The 25,937-nt window shown below is 40.1% G+C and overlaps 1 protein-coding gene across 4 annotated transcripts in view; it reads right to left on the bottom strand.

The window, feature by feature from the left end:
• Positions 1 to 536: 536 nt before the first annotated feature.
• Positions 537 to 25,937, bottom strand: part of ARHGAP15 (Rho GTPase activating protein 15) — a 517,480-nt gene continuing 492,079 nt past the window's right edge. For 3 of the 4 annotated variants that reach the window (XM_070737062.1, XM_070737052.1, XM_070737072.1), the window contains one exon: positions 537 to 902. In XM_070737062.1, the coding sequence (XP_070593163.1) occupies positions 725 to 902 (178 nt within the window). In that variant the 3' untranslated portion in view covers positions 537 to 724. The remainder of the gene's footprint in view (positions 903 to 25,937) is intronic. The other variant, XM_070737079.1, reaches the window with a different exon arrangement.

Raw genomic sequence — 25,937 nt, 5'->3', positions numbered from 1 at the left:
CTTCAAAATGGATATTCACATTGAGTAGAGCACAACCACCAACTACTGCCACCGTATACCAAAGAATCATCACCATTTTAGCTCCTTTGCCTTGGAATCCGGGTTGCTGAAAGACGTGAAATTTGGGGAATAATATCCAAAGAGAACAGTATTTCCACTCTTGCTCAACCATATTTTGATAGTATGTGCCAGGCCCTCTTGCTCATCTACAAACAGTTGTTGTTAGTTGCAAAGTCATGTCCGACTCATCACAACTCCATGGACAATGTTCCTCTAGGCCTTCCTGTCCTATACCATCTCTCAGAGTTCATTTAAGCTCACACCGACTATTTCAGTGACTCCATCCATCCACCTCATTCTTAAAAATGGGGCTGATATTTATCAATGGCCTCTTGAGAACAAGGATTCCAATTATCCGACCTGCCAGACGCAGGCATACAAATCAATTTTTGACTATAAACAAAGACATGCACAAAGGCAAAATGTGCTGGCAAAGACCGAGTTGTTCAAAGAGTTAATTCTGAGTACATATAAGCAAATGTTGACAATATATTTTTATTTCAATGTTTGGAAATGTAAAGACAAAACTATCACTTAGTTTTCACAAAACGGAGGCATCTGTCACTAGAAAGAAAAAGAAATATTTCAAAAAGATGTTTACAGAAATGTAAAAATATTAGGTATCAAGACAGATGTGAACACATTCAGCAACATTCCCGGTCTGTCAGTCAGAGCTGAAGATCTTGGTGTATTCAGTGAGCATCAGCTCAATCAATTGGTTTTGATATAGCATGTGGATTGCCATGGATCCTGTCTCTTTTTCAGGTCGAAGGAGAGTTGGTCCAAAAAGAATTCCTAAACTCTGGGGTGACATAAGATTCATGTTCTCCTTAGCTGCTATCCTATTGGGAAAGAGAGGGGGAACAGTTAAAAAGAAATAAAGAAAAAATAATCAAAACATCAACTATGTCCATACTGCTATTTTTTCACTGATACTTTAATTACAGCCTGATTTTTTTGTTTAAACATTAGAAAGAATGAAACAGAAATGAGAAAGGAGGTGTTAATATTTTTGGATCCAAGATGACAGAACTAAGACAAAAATAATTTCTGCTTCACAAGCACCAGAACCTTCCTATATATTCTTTGTTGTTGCTATAGTCCATCTTTATGTAAAGCTGATTATGAGTTTTGCAAAATCAGAACTTTTCTCCTCAAGGTTTCTTTTTCTTTCCTCTCAGCACACTAGGAATTACACAAGATATTTTGTGTGTTGTGGTATGCTTTTGTGTTACATTACACAAAAGCATACCACAACACACAAAACATCTTGTGTAATTCCTAGAAGAAAGAAATGATGAGGCCATGAGAGATAAAATTGTCTCTATTTTCAATGGCTTCTCTTACTTGTTGTGTTGTGGGTTCATAGAAGTGCACCAAAGTTGCTGATTTTATGAATTGAGATTTCTTCAGGTGTAAAACTAGACTTCTCTTTGCTTTCCCTCAATCACTCTCTTTGCTTTCCCTCAATCATTCAATCCCAAGGACCCCTCAACCTTCTGTGAGCGCACAAAAGGGTATAAATTGTCAAGAATTACATTCTATTGAAAAATATTCTTTCATCACTGATAAATGACAAATGCATATAAGAATATGCACCTGATATTTTGGGTGTAACTCTTTTACACTCTTTTCTATTGAAACCAGAATATAAAGAATTGCCTGCATGCAAATAACCTACTGGCTTCCCTTGAAGATATATATAGTCTCTCATACTGCAAGTTTGCCACATTCTCTAAATGCAGACACTTAATTTAGTGTTGTTGTTGGTTGCATTTTTTTAGGTCTAATATAAATAGAGAGAATTATTGAAATACGTTTTAATGCTTGAACCTTGGTGTCTGTTACAAAAGAATCCCCCTCCGTATGGCACTAATCAAGGTAATTATTGCTTACTTTAAATGTTACTTATTTTAAAAAAATAGCATCTTTATAATAAACAACATATTCTCCATAGATTATTTTGCATAGGAGGGCAATAATACTGATCTACTAATCAGAGTAGAGGTAGATAACTTACCAAACTATTTCTATTTTGTGTATGTGTGTGTGACAGAGAGAGGGAGACACATAGTATTTTATTCAACTTGCCTTGCATGTTTCCAATATGCAAATGCCAAGGTGCAGTTTTCCAGATGTTTTTATTGATACTACTGAGCATAACTATAAGAGAGAAGGCCTGAATGTATTACCATCAATACAATCAATATTTCAAGACCCTCCATTGCCAAGTAAGTAGGTTCTCTAATACAAATCACCAGTATTTTGAAATGTGTCAGGTGGAACAACAGTAGTTGGTATAAAATAGCAGTAGCAATAACACTTAGACTTATATACCATTTCACAGTGTTTGGACAGGTTTGGACAAAACTCAGCAGCACTTTTTCATGTGGCTATTGATAAAAATAGCCAACATGATTGCCAACATCCAATGATGGAACGTGCCTTCCATCCCCTGTCCTATTGTCTCTCCTATATCTCCTATATCTTTTCTTCTATTCCTATAACTCTTCTTCTTCTAGTCTTTCATTGATATACTTACTAAGTGTATATCCTCTGTAACCTTCATTGTGTTTTGGACAAAATAAATAAATAAAATAAATAAATAAATATGGCCAGTGAAGGGCTGTCAAAATTTGTACTACCACACTGTGGGCGTGGCTTATGCAGGACGTCCTGCATTTTCGTTCAACATTTTTCAGTGCAAATTGGGTGCTCTGGGGTGGAGCACCATTTTTGCTACCCCACTGTGTCCCCCCCTCTGGGCAGTAGCCCACCCCTGAATATGGCACAAGAAGAAGAAGAAGAAGAATATTTTTATAAACCTTATGAAGAAAAGAGATAATGGATTATGAGGGGCACATTACACAATTTATCCTGCCATTTCTAACTCATCAGCAGAAGTGTATCCCAAATTTAAATATTTTATTTATTTATTTATTTATTATTTAGATTTGTATGCCGCCCCTCTCCGCAGACTCCGCAGATATACTTAAAGCATATCTGTTGAGGTCAATGAACTTAAGTAGCATTGATTTCAGTAGGACTTATCTACTTTTAACTTTACCTAGAAACAGTCCACTAAAAATTGGCAGACCTGTTTTTCAATGTCATCAAAAATTTAAAAATGAATAATCAGAGAAAGAACTCTAATCTCTTTTACACAACAAAAGAGAGGGGTGGCATATAAATTCAATCAATCAATCAATCAATCAATCAATCAATCATAAATAAATAAATAAATAAATAAATAAATAAATGTATAAGGCTTTTTAGAAATTAGTACTTAAGAAGAGAAATCTGAGCTCATATTCTACAAATACTATATGTCTATCTCCTGTTTCCCCAGGATAGTCCATCCTCTTTCCCATGTTCCACTGCCAGCAGGGTACATAATAGTAGCCAGCATTCTGTTTTCATTGAATATATTCAGTACTTCCCAAGATGATATGAGAATTTTCCCCTTAGGTTTCTCCCCTTCAAAGCATTTAACATTTCCATAACATTAGATTTTTGTTCCATTTTTTTTACTGCAGAAATTATGTTGGCTACATCCATTTCTCACATTGAAAGTTTGTATATCTTAGAATTCTGCACATTTTAATAAATAGGAAATTGTCTAGCAGCATCATTATATTTTCAGCAACGTAAAATAATTCGCTACAATTTAAATTTTAACTTTGATCTGACTGTTTTTTAATTAAAACATGGAATCCTTTTTAAAGCAACAATTTATCCTTTGATCAAGGGGGTTTTTTGGGTAAAAAAAAAGCTACTTCAGGCTCTGAAAAAGCTTCTCTAGATGCTTCAAGATAGGAATGAATACAGGGATAGGTTCCATTTATCTTCACCACCAGTTCGCATTGTGACATTTTGTGCATGCATGCTCACTCCCCTCACACAGATGTGCATGTCTTCTTGTGCAATTCTGTTTCCGCGCATGCTCAGTAGCCATAATCAGCCTGAAAAACAGCTGAGGAGCTGATCAGCTGCGCTTTAGACAAAGGAATAAAGGTAAGTATAAACGCGGGGCAGGCAGAAGGGCCCTTTTTCAAGCAGCAGCAGAGAAAAATACCTTGAAAACAATAAAAAGTCAGGAAAAAATTTAAAAATAGATGGCGGTGCACACAGACCAGCACTGGCTGAACTGGATCCATGACACCATTGTGGCATCACCAATAGGTCACTACCTGTTCAGGAGATCTGGTCCAAACTAGGAGGAACCCACCTCTGCTTGAAAACATTTCAGAATCTATAAACCAAGACTATCGTTTTGAGAACATCATCCAGGTGACAGCAAGTTTGGTCTAGTGTTTAAGGCTAGAAAATGGGAGACTGTGGGTTCAAGTTCTGGCTTAATCATGAAAGTCAGCTGGGTAACCTTGGCAAATCATTCTCTCACAGGGTTGTGATTATGGAGAAAATAGGAGGAGGAAGGTATACGGCTATGTTCACAAACCTTGAGTTATTTGCAAAACTAATAAAGGCAGAATACAAAATAAATGAATAAATTCAGACATGACCTCTTCCAAGCAAGGAAATGCAGTTAGCATTCCTTGTTAGCAAACAATAACTTGCACTTTTCATATTGGAAAAGTTTTTATAACAATTCTAATAAAATCACAGAAAAAGAATGGAAACAGTGTGGTATGATATGTGATGCCATTTTCCTGCCAGACAATTTTCTCCCTATATTCATTCAGATATAGGCTCATATCTCCTGCACCTTTCCTGCTTGTTCCAATTGCTGTCTATCCTCCCCACCTAACAGTCACAGTATATTAGTCTAGTTAATTTTAATGGTGGCCCTTTATGCCTCTCTCTGCAATATTGTCAAGAAGTGATATGGGAGGAGAATGTACTAGAGCGTAACAAACTGTTGCTGCTGAAGGACAATTGAAGGGAAGGGACAATTGATTGAAGTATACTGGTTATTACCATTACTGCTGGATTAAGAATGCCTGTGAACTTGCACTGAGCTTGATTACTTTGGGCTGCTTGCATATATTATACTTCCTGGAGGCTCGTTGAATTAATTATGTTAGAAGCTTCAGGAAAGCAAGCAGTAGAAAAACCTACTCTTGACTCAAGTTTTTCCTTTCCTTTCCCCTTCCCTTCCTCCCTTTCCCTTTCTTTCCTTCTTTCTCTCTCTCTCCTCCCTCCCTCTGTCTCTTTCTTTCTTTCTTTCCTTCCTTCCCTCTCTCCCGCCCTTCCTTCCTCTCTTTCTTTCTTTCTTTCTTTCTTTCTTTCTTTCTTTCTTTCTTTCCCTACTCCACTAGAAAACCTATAGTGTAAATGCATTTATGGGAACAAATAGCTATGTGCTAACATGGGTAGTAGCTTAGCAGCAATGGGAGTACAGTGCACAGTCTTGTTTGCTGGCTGGTTTGTCCAGCACTTAAGAAATTATCTGATAGCGCCTTTTGGGGGAAGGGTGATAATTAATTGTCTATTATGTTGCATAGTTTAGAATAGGTTGTCAATGTATCCTAGAATTACAATGTGCGGTAGAATTTGTCTCAATTTACAATACTCCTACTAGATCAATTATTGCATAATCTGATTCAGTTTTAAAATCAGTATTTCTTTGTTTATAGGGGAAAAATACTTGCAAAGTCACCTTTATTCCCACCTCATCCAAACAAGTATAAACAGAGCCGTAGTTAAATTTGTCCGTATGGCTAGATATATAGGCATTCAATCTTGAGACAAATATGCTGCAGAAAATGTATCTACCTTTGAAATTTTGCCAACCTTATAACATGTAGGATGGAGAAAATTATGAACATTAGACAATCCTAATGAATTGGATCGCCTATCATTTCTAAAGTTACTGTTATAGTTCAGGCTGCTGGTAAGAGTGAGACTTTGTTTTCTTCATTGGGAATAAACTTGATATTAATACTTTAACTGTGCCAAATGTACTGGAAAATAACCTGATAATATGCACTGCTCTACAAAAACGATATTAAATAAGCAAGTTAATGGAGGCAAAGGCCATTGAAGACCCAAAGAAACTTTAATAATAGTCAGGGACATTCAGAACTTACAAGAAAAAGAATACACATGTATCTAATAATCAGTCTGGTTAATCATTTTATTATCTACTCTAAGCTTCCTTAATATAACCAATCTTGCATTTGTCACTGTTTTCAAAGTATTTGTTTTTTCTCATTGGCTGGCAGCCTAAAGGGTGAAATCGGTGATAAACCAAAATATTGGGAAACGTTATGCAAGGATTCTAAAATCTTGATAGATGTGGTGATCTTATTTATTTGTTAATTTTTCGTGGTGCCCATCTCACTAATCAAAGTGACCCTTCTTGTGAAATGGTGGCCTACAAAAATATTTGATATGCGTATTTGATTGAGTGGGGAGACCTGCACAGGCCAGTACAGTGATACCTCTACCTAAGAATGTTCTAGATAAGAACTGGGTGTTCAAGATTTTTATGCCTTTTCTCAAGAACCATTTTCTACTTACAAACCCGAACCTCTGAAACTGTAACCAGAAAAAGCAGGGAGAAGCCTCTGTGGGGCCTCTCTAGGAATCTCCTGGGAGGAAACAGGGCCAGAAAAGGTGGGGAGAAGCCTCCGTGGGGCATCTCTAGGAATTGCCTGGGAGGAAACAGGGCCAGAAAAGGTGGGGAGAAGCCTCCGTGGGGCCTCTCTAGGAATCTCCTGGGAGGAAGCAGGGCCAGAAAAGGCAGGGAGAAGCCTCCATGGGGCCTCTCTAGGAATCTTCTGGGAGGAAACAGGGCCAGAAAAGGCGGGGAGAAGCCTCCCTGGGGTTTCTCTAGGAATCTCCTGGGAGGAAACAGGGCCAGAAAAGGCGGGGAGAAGCCTCCCTGGGGCCTCTCTAGGAATCTCCTGGGAGGAAACAGGGGCTCCGCCCTCCCTGTGGTTTCCCCAATCGCATGCATTATTTGCTTTTACATTGATTCCTATGGGAAAAATTGCTTCTTCTTACAAACTTTTCTACTTAAGAACCTGGTCATGGAACGAATTAAGTTTGTAAGTAGTGGTACCACTGCATAGTGAACAGTGAATATTCTGAATAATGTAGGTGCTGTGTCACCAACATTATTTACTCTGCTTTATTGAATATAATGATAGGACCCTGTCTATTTTGATCTTGGCATGTAGAATGCTGCTTGATGAACATATCAATGCTGTTAATTACTGATTAATCTAGGAGTAAAGAAGACTAATGCCGGCTTTCCAACACATATGGACGTTGGCACGGAACATTAGTTTTTACATGTACTTGAATGCATGGGGAAGGTCAATCCAGATCACCTAGTTTGCAATGTAAAGATTTATCTAGAGATTAATTACTAATGGAGACATATTATTGAAATTATTTATCTTAGATGATAAATCGGTGTGGTTATAATTAGGTAAGATTTTATTTATTACTCTGATAATATGCATTTATTCCATTAATTAACTGAACGATTAAACAGCTGAAAAACAGCAATGGCATCTATTGACTAACCAAAGAATGTCTCTTCTGGGTCCACCTTTGGCATTGCAGAGGGAATGATGGGAACTTTGGGGTGAATCAGGAGTGGACTACAGCTCGGATGGGGGTAATGCTTTGGGGTAGCAAAAATGGAGCTCCACCCCAGAGCACCCAATTTGTACTGAAAGATGTTGAAAGAAAATGCAGGGTGTCCTGCATAAGCCACACCCCCAGTGTGGTAGTAAAAATTTTGGTAGCCCTTCACTGGGAATCCATATGTTCAGCATAAAGGTCTGGATTTCAACCATCCAACAGTGGAACTGTAGCATCCATGGCTGCATGTTTGTACAGATAGGGAAAGCAATATTTTCCCTTCTCCTTATGACCATCTCTTGAACAAGTCTCATGTGTTCACCAAGACTCAAAAACTGATTTGAAGGGAGGAAAGTTAAAAAAAAAAAGTAAGTGAAGCTAAATGTATCTCAAATGCTTCTTCCTCCCAGTGTGCAAACACCACTTATATTGTTTCTTCCACTATTTAATTTGTTATTCAGAATATTTCATTTGACCCCAGAAGCCCAAATTATTAATGTTCTGACCTAGGAGTCAGTGAAGGGCTCCATTTACTTTTTCTCCCGGTATGGGATTCTGAGGCTGGCATGGGCACACACATGCGCAGAAGTAAAAGAGGGCAAACATTGTTGAACTCTCACCTGCGCAAGCATCTTCGTGTGAGAGTTTGCTTCAAGTATATACGCAGAAGTAAAATCTCATGTGGAGGCATGTGCGCACATGTTGAGCATGCACATGGCTGGGCCATCCTCTGGAACCCCTAAAAAATGCTAACAGAGCACCGATCCCATCCGTACTGGGTGGGGCCCGACACTGCTAGGCGTTTCCAACCAACAAAGCAGACTCCTTGCGCTGACAAAAAACCCCTTTTTATTAAGTTACTGTACATTTCTCTCATTCACATCCAATGAAGTCTTTCAAGAGAGCATTTACACAGACTTTACCTGGCTTGGAGAGCTGCCAGGCCAATATCGTCAAAATTTGGCAAGAAATCTCTGAGAGTCACAAACCAATTAAGCAAACTAATTGTTTCCTGCAAGCTGTGTGGCAACTCTGCACATGTACGTACTGGGAACAGGCTCCAGCTGTTATTTTGCCTTATTGGTGTCTGACTCCAAAGCCAGCTGATAACTGTCAGACTGCCCTGGTCCCATCTCTGCCTTCGACACAGAGCATTCGTCAGAGTCTTTCCTAGACTCCAGGACTGGCTTATGCTCCTTCCCAACCTCCTCACCATTGGAATCTGCTGCCAGCTATGTTGGTTGTTGGCAGGCCACTTAACTGGTTTTTACCTCTTTTGACCACAGAGTCAGAAAGCTTATTTATTCTTGACTTTTGTCATTTTTCAACACAGTAAATGGCAGAGCTTGTGCAGCATTGAAATCCCTGCCTCCCAGGAGACAACTGATACTTTCCCCTGAATTCAGTCTTAAGTTTTCAAGTTTTCTTTCATTCTTTTAATTCCAAACTGCCTGAGGGCACATTTTCTCACAACATTAGAAATAAAAAGCACTTAGGTAACAATCTCGCTTTGAATCAAAAACTGCAAACCCAGAAGGCTTTATCATCAGCGCAGCACATCCAAAAATGTCTTTGTAAAAATAAATCAAATTATATGAGTTAATTGATTCCAGGGAACATCAGCAACTGCAGGTGGAAAATGAATAACAGGATGTTTATTAATGAAAGGCTATTAATCAAAATTGACAATACCGATCCTTGTTTCTTTAATTTCAATGCTACCTGCAGTGGACATGGAGATATTTGCTTCCTTTTAAACTACCGATTTCTAAGAAAAAGAAATATTCACTCTTGGGGTATCAGATGAAAACAGAATACTGTTTATTTAAACACTGAAAGACTATTCCAAATCCAGTCTGATTGGCTACATAGCAAAGATACCAGAGGTAATTAATTAACATTTAATTTTAGGCCATGGAACAATAAAAGAAAGGAACTGGTGGTGTTCTGTGTCATTTTATTTCAGACTTCATTTCACAAGGGACAGGTGGATGGTGGTCATATCAAAGTCAGTAAATACCTATCGGGAAAATAGTTTGCAGATAGACTGATGTACACCAAGTACAGTGATACCTCATCTTACAAACGCTTCATCATACAAACTTTTCAAGATACAAACCCAGGGTTTAAGATTTTTTTGCCTCTTCTTACAAACTATTTTCACCTTAGAAACCCACCGCCGCTGCTGGGATGCCCCGCCTCCGGACTTCTGTTGCCAGCGAATCACCCATTTTTGCGCTGCTGGGATGCCCCTGAAGCTCCCCTCCATGGGAAACCCCACCTCTGGACTTCCGTGTTTTTGTGATGCTGCAGGGGAATCGCAGCAGGGGAATCGCAGCAGCACAAAATCAGGTGCTTCGCTGGCAACGGAAGTCCGGAGGTGGGGTTTCCCAGTGAGGGGAGCCTCAGTGAAATCGCAGCATCACAAAAACACAGAGGTCTGTAAGTGGGGTTTCGAGGACTTTGGTGTTTTTGTGATGCTGCGATTTCACTGATGCTTCCCTCGCTGGAAAAACTGACCTCCGGACTTCTGTTGCCAGAGAAGCACTCGTATTTGCGATGCTGGGATTCCCCTGCTGGGATTCCCCTTGCAGCATCACAAAAACAAAGAAGTCCAGAGGTAGGGTTTACTATGGAGGGGAACCTCAGGGGAATCCCAGCAGTGCAAAAACGGGCGCTTCGGCTGGCAAAAGCGCTTGCACGCATTAATCACTTTTCCATTGATTCCTATGGGAAACATTGTTTTGTCTTACAAACTTTTCACCTTAAGAACCTTGTCCCGGAACCAATTAAGTTTGTAAGACAAGGTATCACTGTATTTCTTTTTCCTTTTTATTGCTTTGTCAGCTGCTGAATGGAAAAGGACTGGGACTAGACAAGAATGCTGTGTGTATGCTTTACCTGAGAAAGCTGAAATATCAGTTCATAAATTGCATTACTTGATAAAGGAGAATATTTGAAGCTGAGGGTTGAAATGTGGGGTTCTTGAGCTTAATTGTTTTCTTGCAGACGTTAGATTCCTCAACTAGATAACATCATCCGTGTGCTGCTGATGTTATCTAGTTTGAGTAATGAAATTTGGATTCTGTTGGCCACCTTGGTAGCAGGTCTGGCTTTGGGATTACTGGTACAAACCAGTTCCCTGCATCTATTCTGATCCAAAGTAAGCAACTGTAGAAATATAGCAATTCATCTTTGTAAATTATATTTTAAGGTATCATATATCAAAACATTTGGGAATCATTAGATTTGTATGATTCTAATAAACTGATGCCAATTTTTAAATTCTGATTTCTTTCCCTCATAAATTAATTTATATATTGGGTTTTTTTGTAATAGATTTTGGGTACTTAAAAGAGGCAGGTTCTTCTAACATAGGGTAAAAGAGGTTATAGCTAAAAAGTTATATTTTTGCCTGGATTATTCTAGATTGAACCAGATCTGAATGTGGTCACCTTGGATGTGAAATGTTCATCCGTTCTCCCAGTGGGTGGTGGAGGCTGTGGGGCTTTAAATGGGGATGTTAAATTCTACTGAGACATTGGTTCCATTTAAGAAGTTTGTTGTACTGAGTGTACTCTTAATAAAGTAATATTGTACTTGCACCCAGATTCCAATAAGTATATTTTGCAAGGAAATTACTCTCTATCATGCCATTTCAGAAGTTCAGGTTCAGGTGATAGATCATTTGAAATAAACAGCAGATCTTTTTCTCCCTTTAATTTCACAATTCATTAAAGGGTCTCTCAGGATTGGGTGAAGACATATGTCACATTGTCAATTATACTACCACCGCCCACTAAGAGTGATTCCAGAAAATTAAAAAAAATCCCCTGAGAAATCTCTAGAAACTGACAAGAACAAATATACGTAGCTTTTAAGGAATGCTGTAAAAGTGACATACTTAAGGGGGAGTGTAATTAATAGTGAACAGATAATAAATACTTAAGAATTTCTCAATGCTCCATGAGCTAATGAAAAACATATCCACATATATGGTGGGTGCTCTTCATATTGTTCTTTGAAGATACAACATGAGTTGTGTGAGTCACTGTTCTGCTTTTTACATGTCTCTAGAGTTTTTGAACTGTTTAATCTCAGGCATTTCATAATCCAATTTACCAATTGCTCTTATCTGAGGAAAAGGCCCCTAGTATTTCATGGACCGTCTTAGATACACTTTGAGGGGCTGAGTAATTTTTGTAAAACTGCCACAAATTCAGTCTTATGCTGTCTTGTACCACCCCTCTTTGATTTTCCTTCTCACTTCATGAATCTTTGTCTGCATCTGAAATGGAGGAAGAATTTTATCTGTGAGAATTTCTATAAAAATCAACTTAATCTGTTTTCCCGAGACCCGTGATGGAAAACCTATGGCATGCCTGCCACAGGTGGCACGCAGAGCCATATCTGAGGGCACACATGAGGTGTTGCCCTATGTCAGCTCTACCATAAATGTGCATGCTGGCTATCTGATTTTCAGCCTTTAGGAGGGTGGGGGAGAGACTGAAGCCTGAGGAAAGAGAAAAATGGCCCAACGGGATTACCGGAAATTCATTTCCAAACTTCTGGTAGTTTATTGGGCCCGTTTTTCACCATTGACGGATGGATGGATGGATGGATGGATCGATCTTGTCTTCCTTCATCCAAGCACAGTGGTTTGCTCTCTCCTTGCTTGATCTATTCATCCCTGACAATATTACTCCATCCTTTCTTTACTTCTTCTGTTTCTCAAGGATTTTAACTCTCTCATCTCCCCTTGTCTTTTTCCTTCTCAACATACTCAGGTTCTCCTTCAATTTATTTGGCCTGTTTATGAATTTCCCCATAGTTTGTCATGGCTTTATTTCAATAGGTCATTGATTGAGTTTTGTTGGCTTACTTCTTTTATTATAATTTTTGGGTTGCTTTTTTAAAAAAAAATCTGCCATCTGTTTCCTTTTTTTTGTTAAATAGTGGAGAAAAGATCACTTTGCTGTACTATTATTATTTTCCAAGTTTTCATTTTGAAATGTTAGAGGAATGGCTAATGGATAACGTTTGCATTCAGAAAGGATGGATGGATGCTGAATAATTCAATGTTTAAAGGATCCTTTTCTATCTTTTAGGTGCAGAGTGAGGGGGAAAATCCCCATTAGAACTGAGACAACTATAAACAAAAAAACTTCAAGATCTTTGCTTTTTTCTCAGTGCATGTATAAATCAAACTGGAAGAGATATTTTATAGAATCACAGAAAAGAGAAAACAGATATATGCACTTAATTTCAGTGCAATTGGGGGGAATAATCACTTGAAATAGAATGGATATCGGGATTCTAAATAGTATCCAAAATTAAACCAGAGTCTGAGGCAATGTATTCCTCAAAGTTCCAATTTATTAACAGAGCCACATTGGGTGAAACCCGAATCTGAAGTCCTCAGAGTTTCACCACCCAGTTAAAAATTCAAGTCCTTTCCCCCCCACTGACAAATCCATCATGTTGTCCAATCTTCAGCTGGCAGACTCCACCCATTTCCTTCTGTGCAGGTATAGAGACAAAGGATGACCTTGGCTTTCTAGAAAGAATTTGTTATGACTACCTACTAACAACCTCATACCATCCCCTCGCTTTTTCCCACAATAGAAAATACATACCCTGTTTCTCTGAAAATAAGTCCCCCCCAAAAGTAAGACATAGGAGAGGTTTCGTAGAATTGCCTAAGGCATCCCCCAAAAGTAAGATGTAGGAGATGTTTCGTTTTGCAGCATTCCCGAACAGAACATACCGTTTTTCCCCGAAAGTAAGACAGTGTCTTACTTTCTTTTTATCCCCAAAAGCCCCACTATGTCTTACTTTCGGGGTATGTCTTATATTGGAGCTTCCCTAGCGGTGACGGCGTGAGCTTTTGGGGCCCCGGTGGGAGAGCACCGGCCACTGTTGCTTCTAAGCGGCGCCGTTGTTGTCCTCACGGCGCAAAGCCACGCAGTCCTGAATCGCTCCCTTCTCCGCCCAGCAAAGTCTGCTGCCTAGGAAAGCAGCGCATTTGAAAAACGCTTTCCCAGGCAGCCGGCTTGCTGGCCGCTTTCCCAGGCTTTCTGCAGGAACGGGTGGTGGGGCGCCATGAAGGGCGGCGCTTGCGCAAAGCCACACAGTCCCGGATCGCTTGCTTCCCCGGCCAGCAAGCCGTCTGCCTAGAAAAGCAGCGCATTTTAAAAACAACGGCGCCGTGGTGGCTTTCAAGCGCCGCCCTTCATGGCACCCCACCACCCGTTCCTGCAGACGCAGCGACGTATGCGCCGCTGCCTTGCGCCTTGTTTCCTCTTCCCGCCTCTCAGGGCGCAGATCCCGGAGATTACGGGACTTCGCCGAAATCCGCGCTGCAAAGAACTTGGGGGACTTTAAACCGAGGGGGATTACAAATGATCGGCTTTGTTGGAGGGATTTTTTTTCCCACAGAAGGCCAAGCTTGGAGGAAGCAACCGAGGGAAGGGGCCTCGCTGGCGTCAAAGGTACCGAAGAGGTGGGGACAACCTGAAAGACAGAGGGAGGGTAATAGTAGGAGCTAAGATGAGTAGAGTAGATGTGGGCAGGAGGCGGCGCGCAGCTACGTGTTTCCCCGAAAGTAAGACATATGTCTTACTTTCGGGGTACGGCTTATATTAGCCGACCCCCCTGAAACCCCTGATACGACATACAATCGGGGGTGTCTTACTATCGGGGAAACAGGGTATATAACATATATTTGAAGAAAGTATAATTGTTGTTGTGGTTAGCTCTGGCCCTGCTCCTGCCCCAAGGACTGTGGATGTGGGGGAGACATCCACATGCTGCAGGCCTGTTTTTCCCCCAGTGGAATCTGCTAATGAAGGCTCCTCTGACCAAGAAGACATGAGTGACAGGGAGGAGGAGAGTGGGGCAGACAGCTCAGAAGGAGATCAATTATCTAGCTCCTCCTTGGATTCAGAACAAGAGTTAATGATACAGCCACGCATGTGGAGAGCGATGCATAGGCAACAACAACTGAGAGATTATTATCAAAGAAAATGAGGCCACCTGTGGTTGGGTGGGGCTGTGGTAATTAGTGAGGCTGCTATAAATAGCAGCCTGTGGGTTTGGCCATTGTGGAGGATTATCTGATCATTGTGTTTCATGACTGCTTTACTGACTTTGGCTTTTTGTGTGCTGATTTTTCTCCGCTTTGAAATGAAACCAGAGCAAAGTGTGTTTCACTTTGTGAAAGAAGAAGGACTGTCAATTGCCTCACAGCTGCAAGCTAAGTATCACAGAACTGATAAGGGACTTGTACAAATTACCAGTTTGTTTGGAGACGAGTGCTCTTTGCTATAGAAAAAGAGGGCTTGGTTTAAGTGAATTTTCATTATAAAGAACATTGTTTTGAATTTTCAAACGTGTGTGTGTCTGAAAAATGCTGTGCATTTTTGGGAGGATTCTACCAGAGAGCTCGACAGAACATGTTGTACATGGAAATAATGGTATGGTAGTAGTAAGAAATTCTTGATAGGATTCACAGTTTGTCTAGTTGTGCTGGTTTGTGATGACAACTACTGTACAGTATATAATAAATGTTCATTTTGTTTATTCGGCAATAAAAGTGAATTCTTTTTCATTGAAAAAAAAAAGACATCCCCTGAAAATAAGACATAGCACATCTTTGGGGGCAAAAATTAATGTAAGACATTGTCTTATTTTCAGGGAAACAGGGTACTAAAAATAGTATAAATTGCGGCAAGCCAAAGATTGAAAAAAAAAATGGCTTCAGCCAGACAGTGGGTATGAGATAGAGTCTGTCCCCTTATTGGGTAAGTGGTGCTTTTTGGAAAGTTTTCACATTCTCTTTTCATTTTCATTTGTTTGTATCATATATGTCTCACCTATTTTACTGTAAGACACCGAGAGACACCTCCATGAGATGAATGACCATGTAAAGTGAAGTAATTAATTAATTAATTAATTAATGAAAGAAAGAAAAATGACCACTGGTCATCTTTTAATGAAAAGGTGCATAATAGAAATGGGGGTAGGGAAACTAGCCCAACAAGCCTATCCATCAGTATATTAATTCTACTATTTAATTTAATTTATTGTACTTCTATGCTGCCCAACTCCCGCCCAAGCTAGAGAAATAATACAGATAGGAAAAATCACTTTTGCTAAAACTAATTATTGAAGAATGAGATGTATAGAAAAAAGAGTTTATTGCATATAGGTTGGAAGGTAAAGAAACAACAACAACAAATGCACTGAGGTGCAGCAGTAGTAACTGCCATATTCCCAGCCCAACCTACTGCATAGGGTTGCTGTGGGTAAAACTGGAGAAGGAAGGAGTATTTATGGTGTGTTCACCACCTTGAGTTACCTATAAAGGCAACAAGGCAGGATAGCAATTTAATATTAATTAAACAAATTCCATAAAAAACATCATTAACTAGTTGATCCTAGATACCCAGGAAGCTATGGTAGGCAAAACTTTATGCCAGTTTTCCTAGCTGCTAGCCTCCCTTCTATAATCTACTGAAAATCTCCTGCTTCTATTGCAATGAGCTACTACATGTGGATTTGTCCTTGAAGGTAGCCTGAAGACTGTGGTTAGTATGAACTACGGCATATTGAAACAATGTGCCATGATCATATTACACTAGCATTACACGACCATAGTGGTTCCAGGTGTGCTTTCAGGACTATTTCAATCAATAAAACCGGGATGTTATCCTGAGAAATCCTATTGTTCATGCCCTCCAGTACTTGAATAGCTCAGGACTGAATCTTTTTAGCAGTGGACTCTCAGTTTCAGAATTATCTTCCGTAATGCTGGCTCCATTGTCTTTTCAGTACTTGGAAAAGGGATTTTTCTGTGCCTTTTAACTTCCACTTTAATTTAATTGTTTCTGTAATTGGTGAGGCTGTGTGTGTGTGCGTGTGTGTGTGTGTGTGTTTTAAAAGTTAATCTTATTACTACTATTTAACTCCTGCTGTTTCCAGATTTTAATTGATTTTTTTTCCTAGCTATCGTTTATTACTCTTGCCTTCATTTTTTAACGGTTTTATTAGGCTGCATTAGAGTTTATTCTAGTCGGGCTGCTTTAGTTTTAACCTAGATTTAAATTTTTATGTAAGCCACCTTGGGAAAACATCTGTTTTGAAAGGTGGCACGTGCACGTACATGCGTCTGGACAGGCACATACGTATAATTTTATAACAAATGTGAAGGTGAATTACAGCTTTACAACTCTCTGAGCAGTTCCATTTCTGCAGAACTGGATGACTGTGCCTTGTGAACCCTTCCGATGTCTCCTTATCCCAATAATTTGGAGACAGAAACAAAAGAAAACATTTACTTTCCCTCATTTCTGATTTTTTCATTGGGTGGGGACAGGGAGGCACCCCTGCTTCTCCTCTGTATGCACAGACAGAGGAAGATAAGGCCTTGTCTACATTGCTTCTCTTTCCTGAAGGCAGTCTTTTCATAGTTTCAGAAGGCATTTCCCCCATGCTGGAGAACCTTTGTTGCCATAAAAAGAGTGGATGAGATCTCTTCTGTCTGTTTCTTCAAAGTGTCTTAGCACTATCAATTTACAACCATTCGTTTAGTGGCCATTTGAAGTTACAACAGCACTGACGTATGAATCAGGGGTGCGTTCCAACTTACCTTATTGCCAGTTCACTTCCTCCCACATCATGTGGCTGTGCCTCATGGGTGTGTGCACACTTCACACACATCCATGCACAGTGCAAAACACCCCATTTTATAATAGTAATAGTAATAGTATTAGTAATAATAATAATAATAATAATAATAATAATAATAATAATAAAAATAATAATAATAATTTATTAGATTTGTATGCCGCCCCTCTCCGAAGACTCAGGGTGGCTCACAACAATAATAAAAACAATATTATAGTAGAACAAATTTAATATTAAAAAACATATAAAACCCTATCATTATTTAAAAAACCAAACAACATATTCATACCAAACATAAAACAAAGTATAAAAGAGCCTGGGGAAAGGTGTCTAATAATAATAATAATAATAATAATAATAATAATAATAATAATAATAATAATAATAATAATAAAATAATAAAATAATAATAATAATAATAATAACAACAACAACAACAACAACAACAACAATAATTTATTAGATTTGTATGCTGCCCCTCTCCGTAGCTGAAAACAAAATGGCAACACATGCGCAATGCCAGAAACTCAGCTTCAGTGCATGCACAGAAGAAAATAAAAATATTTTAAATGTTTTAAAAAAAAATTTTTAAAGGATGGTGGCACCCATGGACTGTCACTGACTGATCCAGGTTTGGTAACATCATCATGATGTCACCAGCGGGTTGTTACCAGTTCGTGCAAAGCGCTCTGAACCGGGAGGAAGCTACCTCTGTTTATGATAATTTTTCAGATGACTATGGCAGCACCCCCATGGTCCTGTGGTTAAAACTTGGATGCCTGGCGACTGGCATGTATTTATGATAGTTGTTGGGTCATGTGATCCCCTTTTGCGACCTTCTGACAAGCAAGCAATGGGGAAGCCAGATTCACTTAACAACCATGTTACTAACTTAACAACTGCAATGATTCTTTTGACAACTGTGGCAGGAAAGGTTGCAAAATGGAACAAAACTCACTTCATAACTGTCTTGCTTAGCAATGGAAATTTTGGGCTCAATAGTGGTGGTAAATTAAGGACTACCTGTACCATGGCCATACTGAATATGATACCAATGAAAAGTTGCAAAAGTTGAATCTACTCAGAAGGCCTCTGTCCTTTCCCATTGTTAAATGCTTTGAAAGCAGCTCATGAGAAATCCTTTTACTTGTTGAAGAAATATGACAAGCATCCCTTGATATCAGAAAGAGGACAGGGAACAATAAAAGGAAACCAAACCAGCAATGCAATAACACAATAGAGATCCTTTAAAAAAGTCTGTTTCCTCTTTTACAACAGGTGCGTATGGGTTGTAGATTGTTGACCATGTGACTTTCTCAACTATGCTAGAGTGGTAGACTCTGAGAAGACTCTGGGAGGAGAATGAGATGTGCCACCCAAGAAATGTGAAAGTGGACTGGTCCTGATCAGAGGTGTGACTGGTTCAGGTGAGCTGGTAGTAGTGACATGGGGATGGGCCTGGGCCCGCCCACCTGCCCTGGTGCTATGCCGTCCTATTATCCACATTTTAAAGCTGTGTGCATGTGTGCAAGCCACACGTGCAAACAAAGTGCATGCGCTAAAGGCTTGTGAATGCGCAGAAGGTATGCACACAACCAAAGCAAGCATGTGTGCCCTGAGCAAACCGGTAGGGAAATTATGAGAACCCCACCTCTGGCTGATGCTGCGGGATGACAAAACAGAACGACGAAAATGCAGCTGGGACTCATACAACTTTTAAGGGTGGGTGGATGTTAGAGTTGGATGGATTTTCACTCTAGGGAGGGAATCAGAAACGATCTAACTGACAACCAAGCATGGGTTAGTGATTATTCGTCAGATTTACGGTTTTATACACTACAGTGCAGTAATGACTCTTGTATGAAAGCACAAATATTTTCCATTCAAATAACATTTTGTGGGTTTTTCATCCAACACTCTAACTTTAATTATATGAAGAACGTAACCTGTATCAAATTATGAATATGTTAACATATTGAATGAGTATATGAAAAATAAGCACCAGATTTTTTTTGTTATGCTACACAGGCACACAAAGGTATAGCAAAAAAAAAAGGGGGGGGGAGGCTGGTTTTCTTGACCACATTGTCATAATATACACATAGAACTGCTTATTGAATCCAGGCTGTGTAGGCAACAGCAAGAACCTTGGCTCCACACCACCACAATGTAAGGCCACAACAAAGGCAGGAAAAGAACAGGCTCTTTCATTCCATGTCTCCAAATATTACCAACACAAGAGCTAAAACATTACCTCTGTCTGAAGTGTATCTATGTATTCATGCATAAGATATTAACTAAGGTCTCTGAGCACCATCGCTGAAAACATTAATATATTCAAATGATATACCAGCTACTGTATTTTTTTTTAATCCACACTAGATCATACAAAAAGGCTCATCCTCCCCCTAACACAAAAAGAAACATTCACACCTTTTTCAACAAACTCATGAATCACATGTTAATATGGAAGATGAAGAAGAGGTGTATTACGGAAGGAAAAAGAATAGCAGTCGTACTTGGAAATACACTGGTACGGAAGTTATGCAATTCAAACTGTTTAGACAGAGAAAAGAAGGAGGACAAAATATTTATTTATTTTATTTATTTATTCATTTGTCCAATACACAAATACATAGGAAGAAAAATAGACATGTAGTAATATATATAAGGGTAAAGTGAACTTAGGGGAGAGGATATATGAAAGAAAGAAAATATATATGATAAGTGAGAGAAAGGAAAGACAATTGGACAGGGGACGAAAGGCACACCAGTGCACTTATGTATGCCCCTTACTGGCCTCTTAGGAACCTGGAGAGGTCAATCGTGGAGAGACTAAGGGAGAAATATTGGGGGTTAGGGGTTGACACAATTGAGTCCAGCAATGAGTTCCACGCTTCGATAACTCGATTGTTGAAAATCATATTTTTTACAGTCAAGTTTGGAGCGGTTCATATTAAGTTTGAATCTGTTGTGTGCTCTTGTGTTGTTGCGGTTGAAGCTGAAGTAGTCATTGACCGGTAGGACGTTGCAGCATATGATCTTGTGGGCAATACTCAAATCGTGTTTTAGGCGCTGTAGTTCTAGGCTTTCTAGGCCCAGGATTGTTAGTCTATTTTCATAGGATATTCTGTTTCGAGTGGAGGAGTGAAGGGCTCTTCTGGTGAAATATCTTTGGACATTTTCAAGGGTGTTGATGTCTGAGATGTGGTATGGGTTCCAGACAGATGAGCAGTAGTATAGGATGGGTCTGGCAAAAGTTTTGTAGGCTCTTGTGAGTAGTGTGAGATTGCCTGAGCAGAAGCTGCGTATATGAAGATTGTTAACTTGATGTCTGCTGTCTTTGAATTTTGTCCCCATTCAGAATTCAGTGGGACAAATCCAAGGGACTTAAAAATGTCAAAATGGGTCAAATATTGGATTTTACCAATAGAAGCTGACCTTAACAATGGGAAAAAATTAAAAAGAGTTAAAAAGCAAACTAACATTATACTGGCATTTTTTCTCTTTAGGGAAATTATCTATGTGAGAAAAAATAACTACTTTTTTAAATGAAGGGGAAAGTGTCTTTTCAAAATATCTATCTCCATCCCCAGATTGAGGTTGCTTTAAAAGACATAGCCTGAAAATACGAATCAGCAAAATTGTGGCGCATATCTAAAGTGATTGTCTATTTAGCAGCACTAAATTACATAGATAATTTCAACTATTTATATGAAACCTCTTTTTCCCCATGTGCCAGAGGTCTACATATCATAGAATTGTGGAATTGGAAGGGACCACAAACCTCAATTTAGACTATCTTGGAGGTAATTTTGCATTCTCTTCAAAAACCTCCCGAGAGGAGGATGGAACCATAACCAACATTGTAGTTCATATACTGTTCCACTCTTATATAGATCTTACAAGCCACATTTTCCCTTTAAAGCTTTAATAAGAACCCTAGATACCTACACATGTTTCTGATCCATTTTTGTAGTAATATAAAATAGTTGCTGGTTATCAATCTGTACATACTTTAATAGAATATTAATGTTTTACAGACCTGTAGTTGTAAATGTAGCTTGTATCCAAACTACTGAATCCAGTTTTAGGCACCACAATATACATTAAAAAAAAGTTGAGACTCTGGAAAGTGTGCAGAGAAGAACAACAAAGATGATTAGGGGGCTGGAGGTTAAAACATATAAAGAATTGTTGCAGGAATTGGGTGTCTAGTCTAGTAAAAAGAAAGACTAGAAGTGACATAATAGCAGTCTCCCAATATTTGAGGGGCTGCCACAAAGAAGAGGGAGATCCACCTCTTCTCCAAAGCAGGAGAAGGCAAGGCAAGAAACAATAGATGGAAATTAACTGAAGAGAGAGGCAACCAATAAGTTTCTTAACAGTGAGAAAAATTAACCAGTGGAATGGCTTGCTACCTGGTGCTCCATCACTTGAGGTTTTAAGAAGGGACTGGACAACCTAAAATGGTATAGGTCTCCTATTCAAGCATAGGGTTGGAATAGATGAGTTCTGAGGTGCCTTCCAACTCTGTTATTCTATTTTTTATGTATGTCATTCAGTCAAGTCAGACCAGCCTAACTTCTTTCCTACATGGTGAACCGGAACCCACTAGCTTTGGACTGTCATGTTTCCAACCCTCCCTCTCGCAATGAACACTTGTAAAAGCTTTTATTAAGACTTACAAAGTGGCGCTCAAGGCGGCAAGATGCGTGTATCATGCCGCCTTGATTGCATCAGCGGAATCCTGCCCGGCTGCTCTGTTTAGGGTGACCCGCTCCCTTCTTAATCAGGGGGGAGTTGGGGAGCCCTTACAGAGTAGTGCCGAGGATTTTAACACGTTTTTCGCTGATAAAATCACTCGGATCCGGGCGGACCTCGACTCTAATTGTAAAACACAGTCGACTGACAACGAGTCAGTCGAGGTGACTGGGGCCCGTACTTGTCCACCTGTCTGGGAAGAGTTTGATCTGGTGACACCTGATGAAATGGACAAGGCCATTGGAGCTGTGAGTTCCCCTGCTTACTGGATCCGTGTCCCTCCTGGCTGGTTTCGGCAAGCAGGGAGGTGACAGGGAGCGGGGTCCAGGAGATTGTCAACGCTTCCTTGGGGAGTGGGTCTTTTCCAACAACCTATAAAGAGGTGCTTGTGTGCCCCCTCCTCAAGAAGCCTTCCCTGGAACCAGCCGTACTTAATAACTATCGTCCAATCTCCAACCTTCCCTTTATGGGGAAGGTTGTTGAGAAGGTGGTGGCGTTCCAGCTCCAGCGGTCTTTGGAAGAAGCCGATTATCTAGGTCCCCAGCAGTCGGGTTTCAGGCCCAGTTACAGCACGGAAACGGCTTTGGTCGCGTTGATGGATGATCTCTGGTGGGCCCAGGACAGGGGTTTATCCTCTGTCCTGGTGCTCCTTGACCTCTCAGCGGCTTTCGATACCATTGACCATGGTATCCTTCTGTGCCGGCTGGAGGGGTTGGGAGTGGGAGGCACTGTTCTTCAGTGGTTCTCCTCCTACCTCTCCAGTCGGTTGCAATCGGTGTTAGTGGGGGGTCAGAGGTCGACCCCGAGGTTTCTCCCTTGTGGGGTGCCTCAGGGGTTGGTCCTCTCCCCCCTGCTATTCAATATCTACATGAAACCGCTGGGTGAGATCATCCAAGGGCATGGGGTGAGGTATCATCAGTATGCTGATGATACCCAGCTTTACATCTCCACCCCATGTCCAATCAACGAAGCAGTGGAAGTGATGTGCCAGTGCCTGGAGGCTGTTGGGGCCTGGATGGGTGTCAACAGACTCAAACTCAACCCGGATAAGACGGAGTGGCTGGGGTTTTGCCTCCCAAGGACAATTCCATCTGTCCATCCATCACCCTGGGGGGGGGAATTATTGACCCCCTCAGAGAGGGTCCGCAACTTGGGCGTCCTCCTTGATCCACAGCTCACATTAGAGAACCATCTTTCAGCTGTGGCGAGGGGGGCGTTTGCCCAGGTTCGCCTGGTGCACCAGTTGCAGCCCTATTTGGACCGGGACTCATTGCTCACAGTCACTCATGCCCTCATCACCTCGAGGCTCGACTACTGTAACGCTCTCTACATGGGGCTACCTTTGAAAAGTGTTCGTAAACTTCAGATCGTGCAGAATGCAGCTGCAAGAGCAGTCATGGGCTTTCCCAAAAATGCCCATGTTACACCAACACTCTGCAGTCTGCATTGGTTGCCGATCAATTTCCGGTCACAATTCAAAGTGTTGGTTATGACCTATAAAGCCCTTCATGGCATCGGACCAGAATATCTCCGAGACCGCCTTCTGCTGCACAAATCCCAGCGACCGATTAGGTCCCACAGAGTCGGCCTTCTCCGGGTCCCGTCAACTAAACAAAGTCGGTTGGCAGGCCCCAGGGGAAGAGCCTTCTCTGTGGCGGCCCCGACTCTCTGGAACCAGCTCCCCCCAGAGATTAGAACTGCGCCTACCCTCCTTGCCTTTCGTAAAGTCCTCAAAACCCACCTTTGTCATCAGGCATGGTGGAATTGAGATATCTCCCCCGGGCCTATATAATTTATGTATGGTATGTTTGTAGGTATGTCTGCTTAAAAATGGGGTTTTCTTAACTACTTTAAATTTTAAATTGTAAATTATTAGATTTGTTATGAATTGTTTTATTATGTTGTGAGCCGCCCCGAGTCTACGGAAAGGGGCGGCATACTAACTAACTAACTAACTAACTAACTAACTAACTAACTAACTAACTAACTAACTAACTAACTAACCAACCAACCAACCAACCAACCAACCAACCAACCAACCAACCAACCAACCAACCAACCAACCAACCAACCAACCAACCAACCAACCAACCAACCAACCAACCAAATAAATAAATAAATAAATAAATAAATAAATAAATAAATAAATAAATAAATAAATAAATAAATATTGTTTTGGACAGGCTGCAAAATCAGAAAATATTTTCAGATTCTACATCCCTAGCCATAACTACATTTGAATTGATAAATAATGTAGCTCCAGTCATCCTGGGCAAAGTATTTTTGATTTGTGGTGCCAAGGTATTGATGGTTCACCCATGATCAGTTTTCAAAAGCAAACGTGAGCATGTATCAAGTAAAATTGCAACAGTTTATGATGTGGACAAAATATTGCGCTACAGATAGCATACAGTGAGGTACAATCTACAGTATTAGAAGAAACTGATGGAACCTTATTTGGTTTTTTAAAATAAAGTTTTCATTGTTTTTCTCCACCATGCATCCATACATATACTTTAATTCATAAAAGAATATACATAGTTGTACATTTCTGTTCAATAAAACATGAACTAACTTCCTAATTAGTACCTTTTATACTTTTAATACCTACCTGTTTTCCCTTTTATGTCATATGACTCCCCTCCCTCTATCTCCCTCTTTTCCATTTACCTTCTTTCTTCTTCTCTTCCACTTCCTACTTTCCTTCCTTCTCTACTTCCTTTTGTCCCTCTTAATTCTTCCCTGGGTGTGTCTAGTCATATCCCATCTTGTAGTTAACAGACAGGTAACTTAACTCCAATTAATTATCGGTACATTTCTTAAACTCCCCTCCCCTGTATCTACATCGGTACATATTTCTTACATTTTCCTAGGTATATTAATCTTATTTGTTGTCTGGGGGAACTGCTTGGGCTGGGTTTCAAAGCTGCATTTAAAATACTTAATCAAAGAACATATCCCTTCATATGGAACTCAACACACAGTGGTTAAGTTTTCTTAATGATTTCCAAAGAGATGTTCAGCCAATTCCAGTATAACATTCCTCTCTCTCTCTCTCCCTCTCCCCCCCCCCCATGCAGAGTTAATACAAATGAAAATGCTACCCAAGAAAATGCAAACATCCACAAAGACTTTGCGAGGAGCGGTAGATTCCAGCAGATGTTTGCTCAGTCCTGGGAAAATATTTCATTGGAATTAGCTCTCTGTGTCAATGACAACTTTTGACAATTGCTGGATTTGCGGCTCCAACAGCGGCCACTTTAAAATCAACCAAGTAGGTGGCCCCTTAGTTCTTTTTTTTCACCCCCCCTTTTGACTTTGCTAAAGAAAGAAGAAAAGTGAAACTCTGCAGACAGCCTGTAATAATTTTGGGTGGGGAACAGTGGATCTGCAGGAGAAAGAGAGAGAGAGAGAGAGAAAAGAGAGAGAGAGAGATACAACTTTAACTCACTCCAAATTATTAGTGGAAAAGTAGTCTCAGAAGTATGGTACATCTGAAATATTTTTTGTCACTTGAACATGTGCAGTCCAGAGCCAGCTTCATTCTCCCATTCTAAGGGAACAAACATTTCACATTCACAGATGCTCCTAATTTGGTGTGGTTTGGAGTATAATTTAGATCAAACATAGCCATGTAAATGAGTCAAGGTTTTCTTAATTAGGTGCCTCCAAAGAAAAAAAAATCTGGGACCACATCAGTAGGTGTGGGTGTGGTACCCACAATTCTGGAGTTTTTCCTATGACCAGAGCTTAGTGCTGCTTAGGCATATCATCAACATTTTTCCCCTTCAGATTCTCAGGCACAATAATAAATCTGTATGTGGCATAGACATCAAGACGCTGCTTCGGAGAAGCTGCCTAAGAACACC

This window comes from Erythrolamprus reginae, chromosome 1 (assembly GCF_031021105.1).
Source record: "Erythrolamprus reginae isolate rEryReg1 chromosome 1, rEryReg1.hap1, whole genome shotgun sequence".
Taxonomy (NCBI): domain Eukaryota; kingdom Metazoa; phylum Chordata; class Lepidosauria; order Squamata; family Dipsadidae; genus Erythrolamprus; species Erythrolamprus reginae.
The sequence above is the reverse complement of the archived record's forward strand: the minus strand, read 5'-3'. Positions and strand labels throughout refer to the sequence as shown.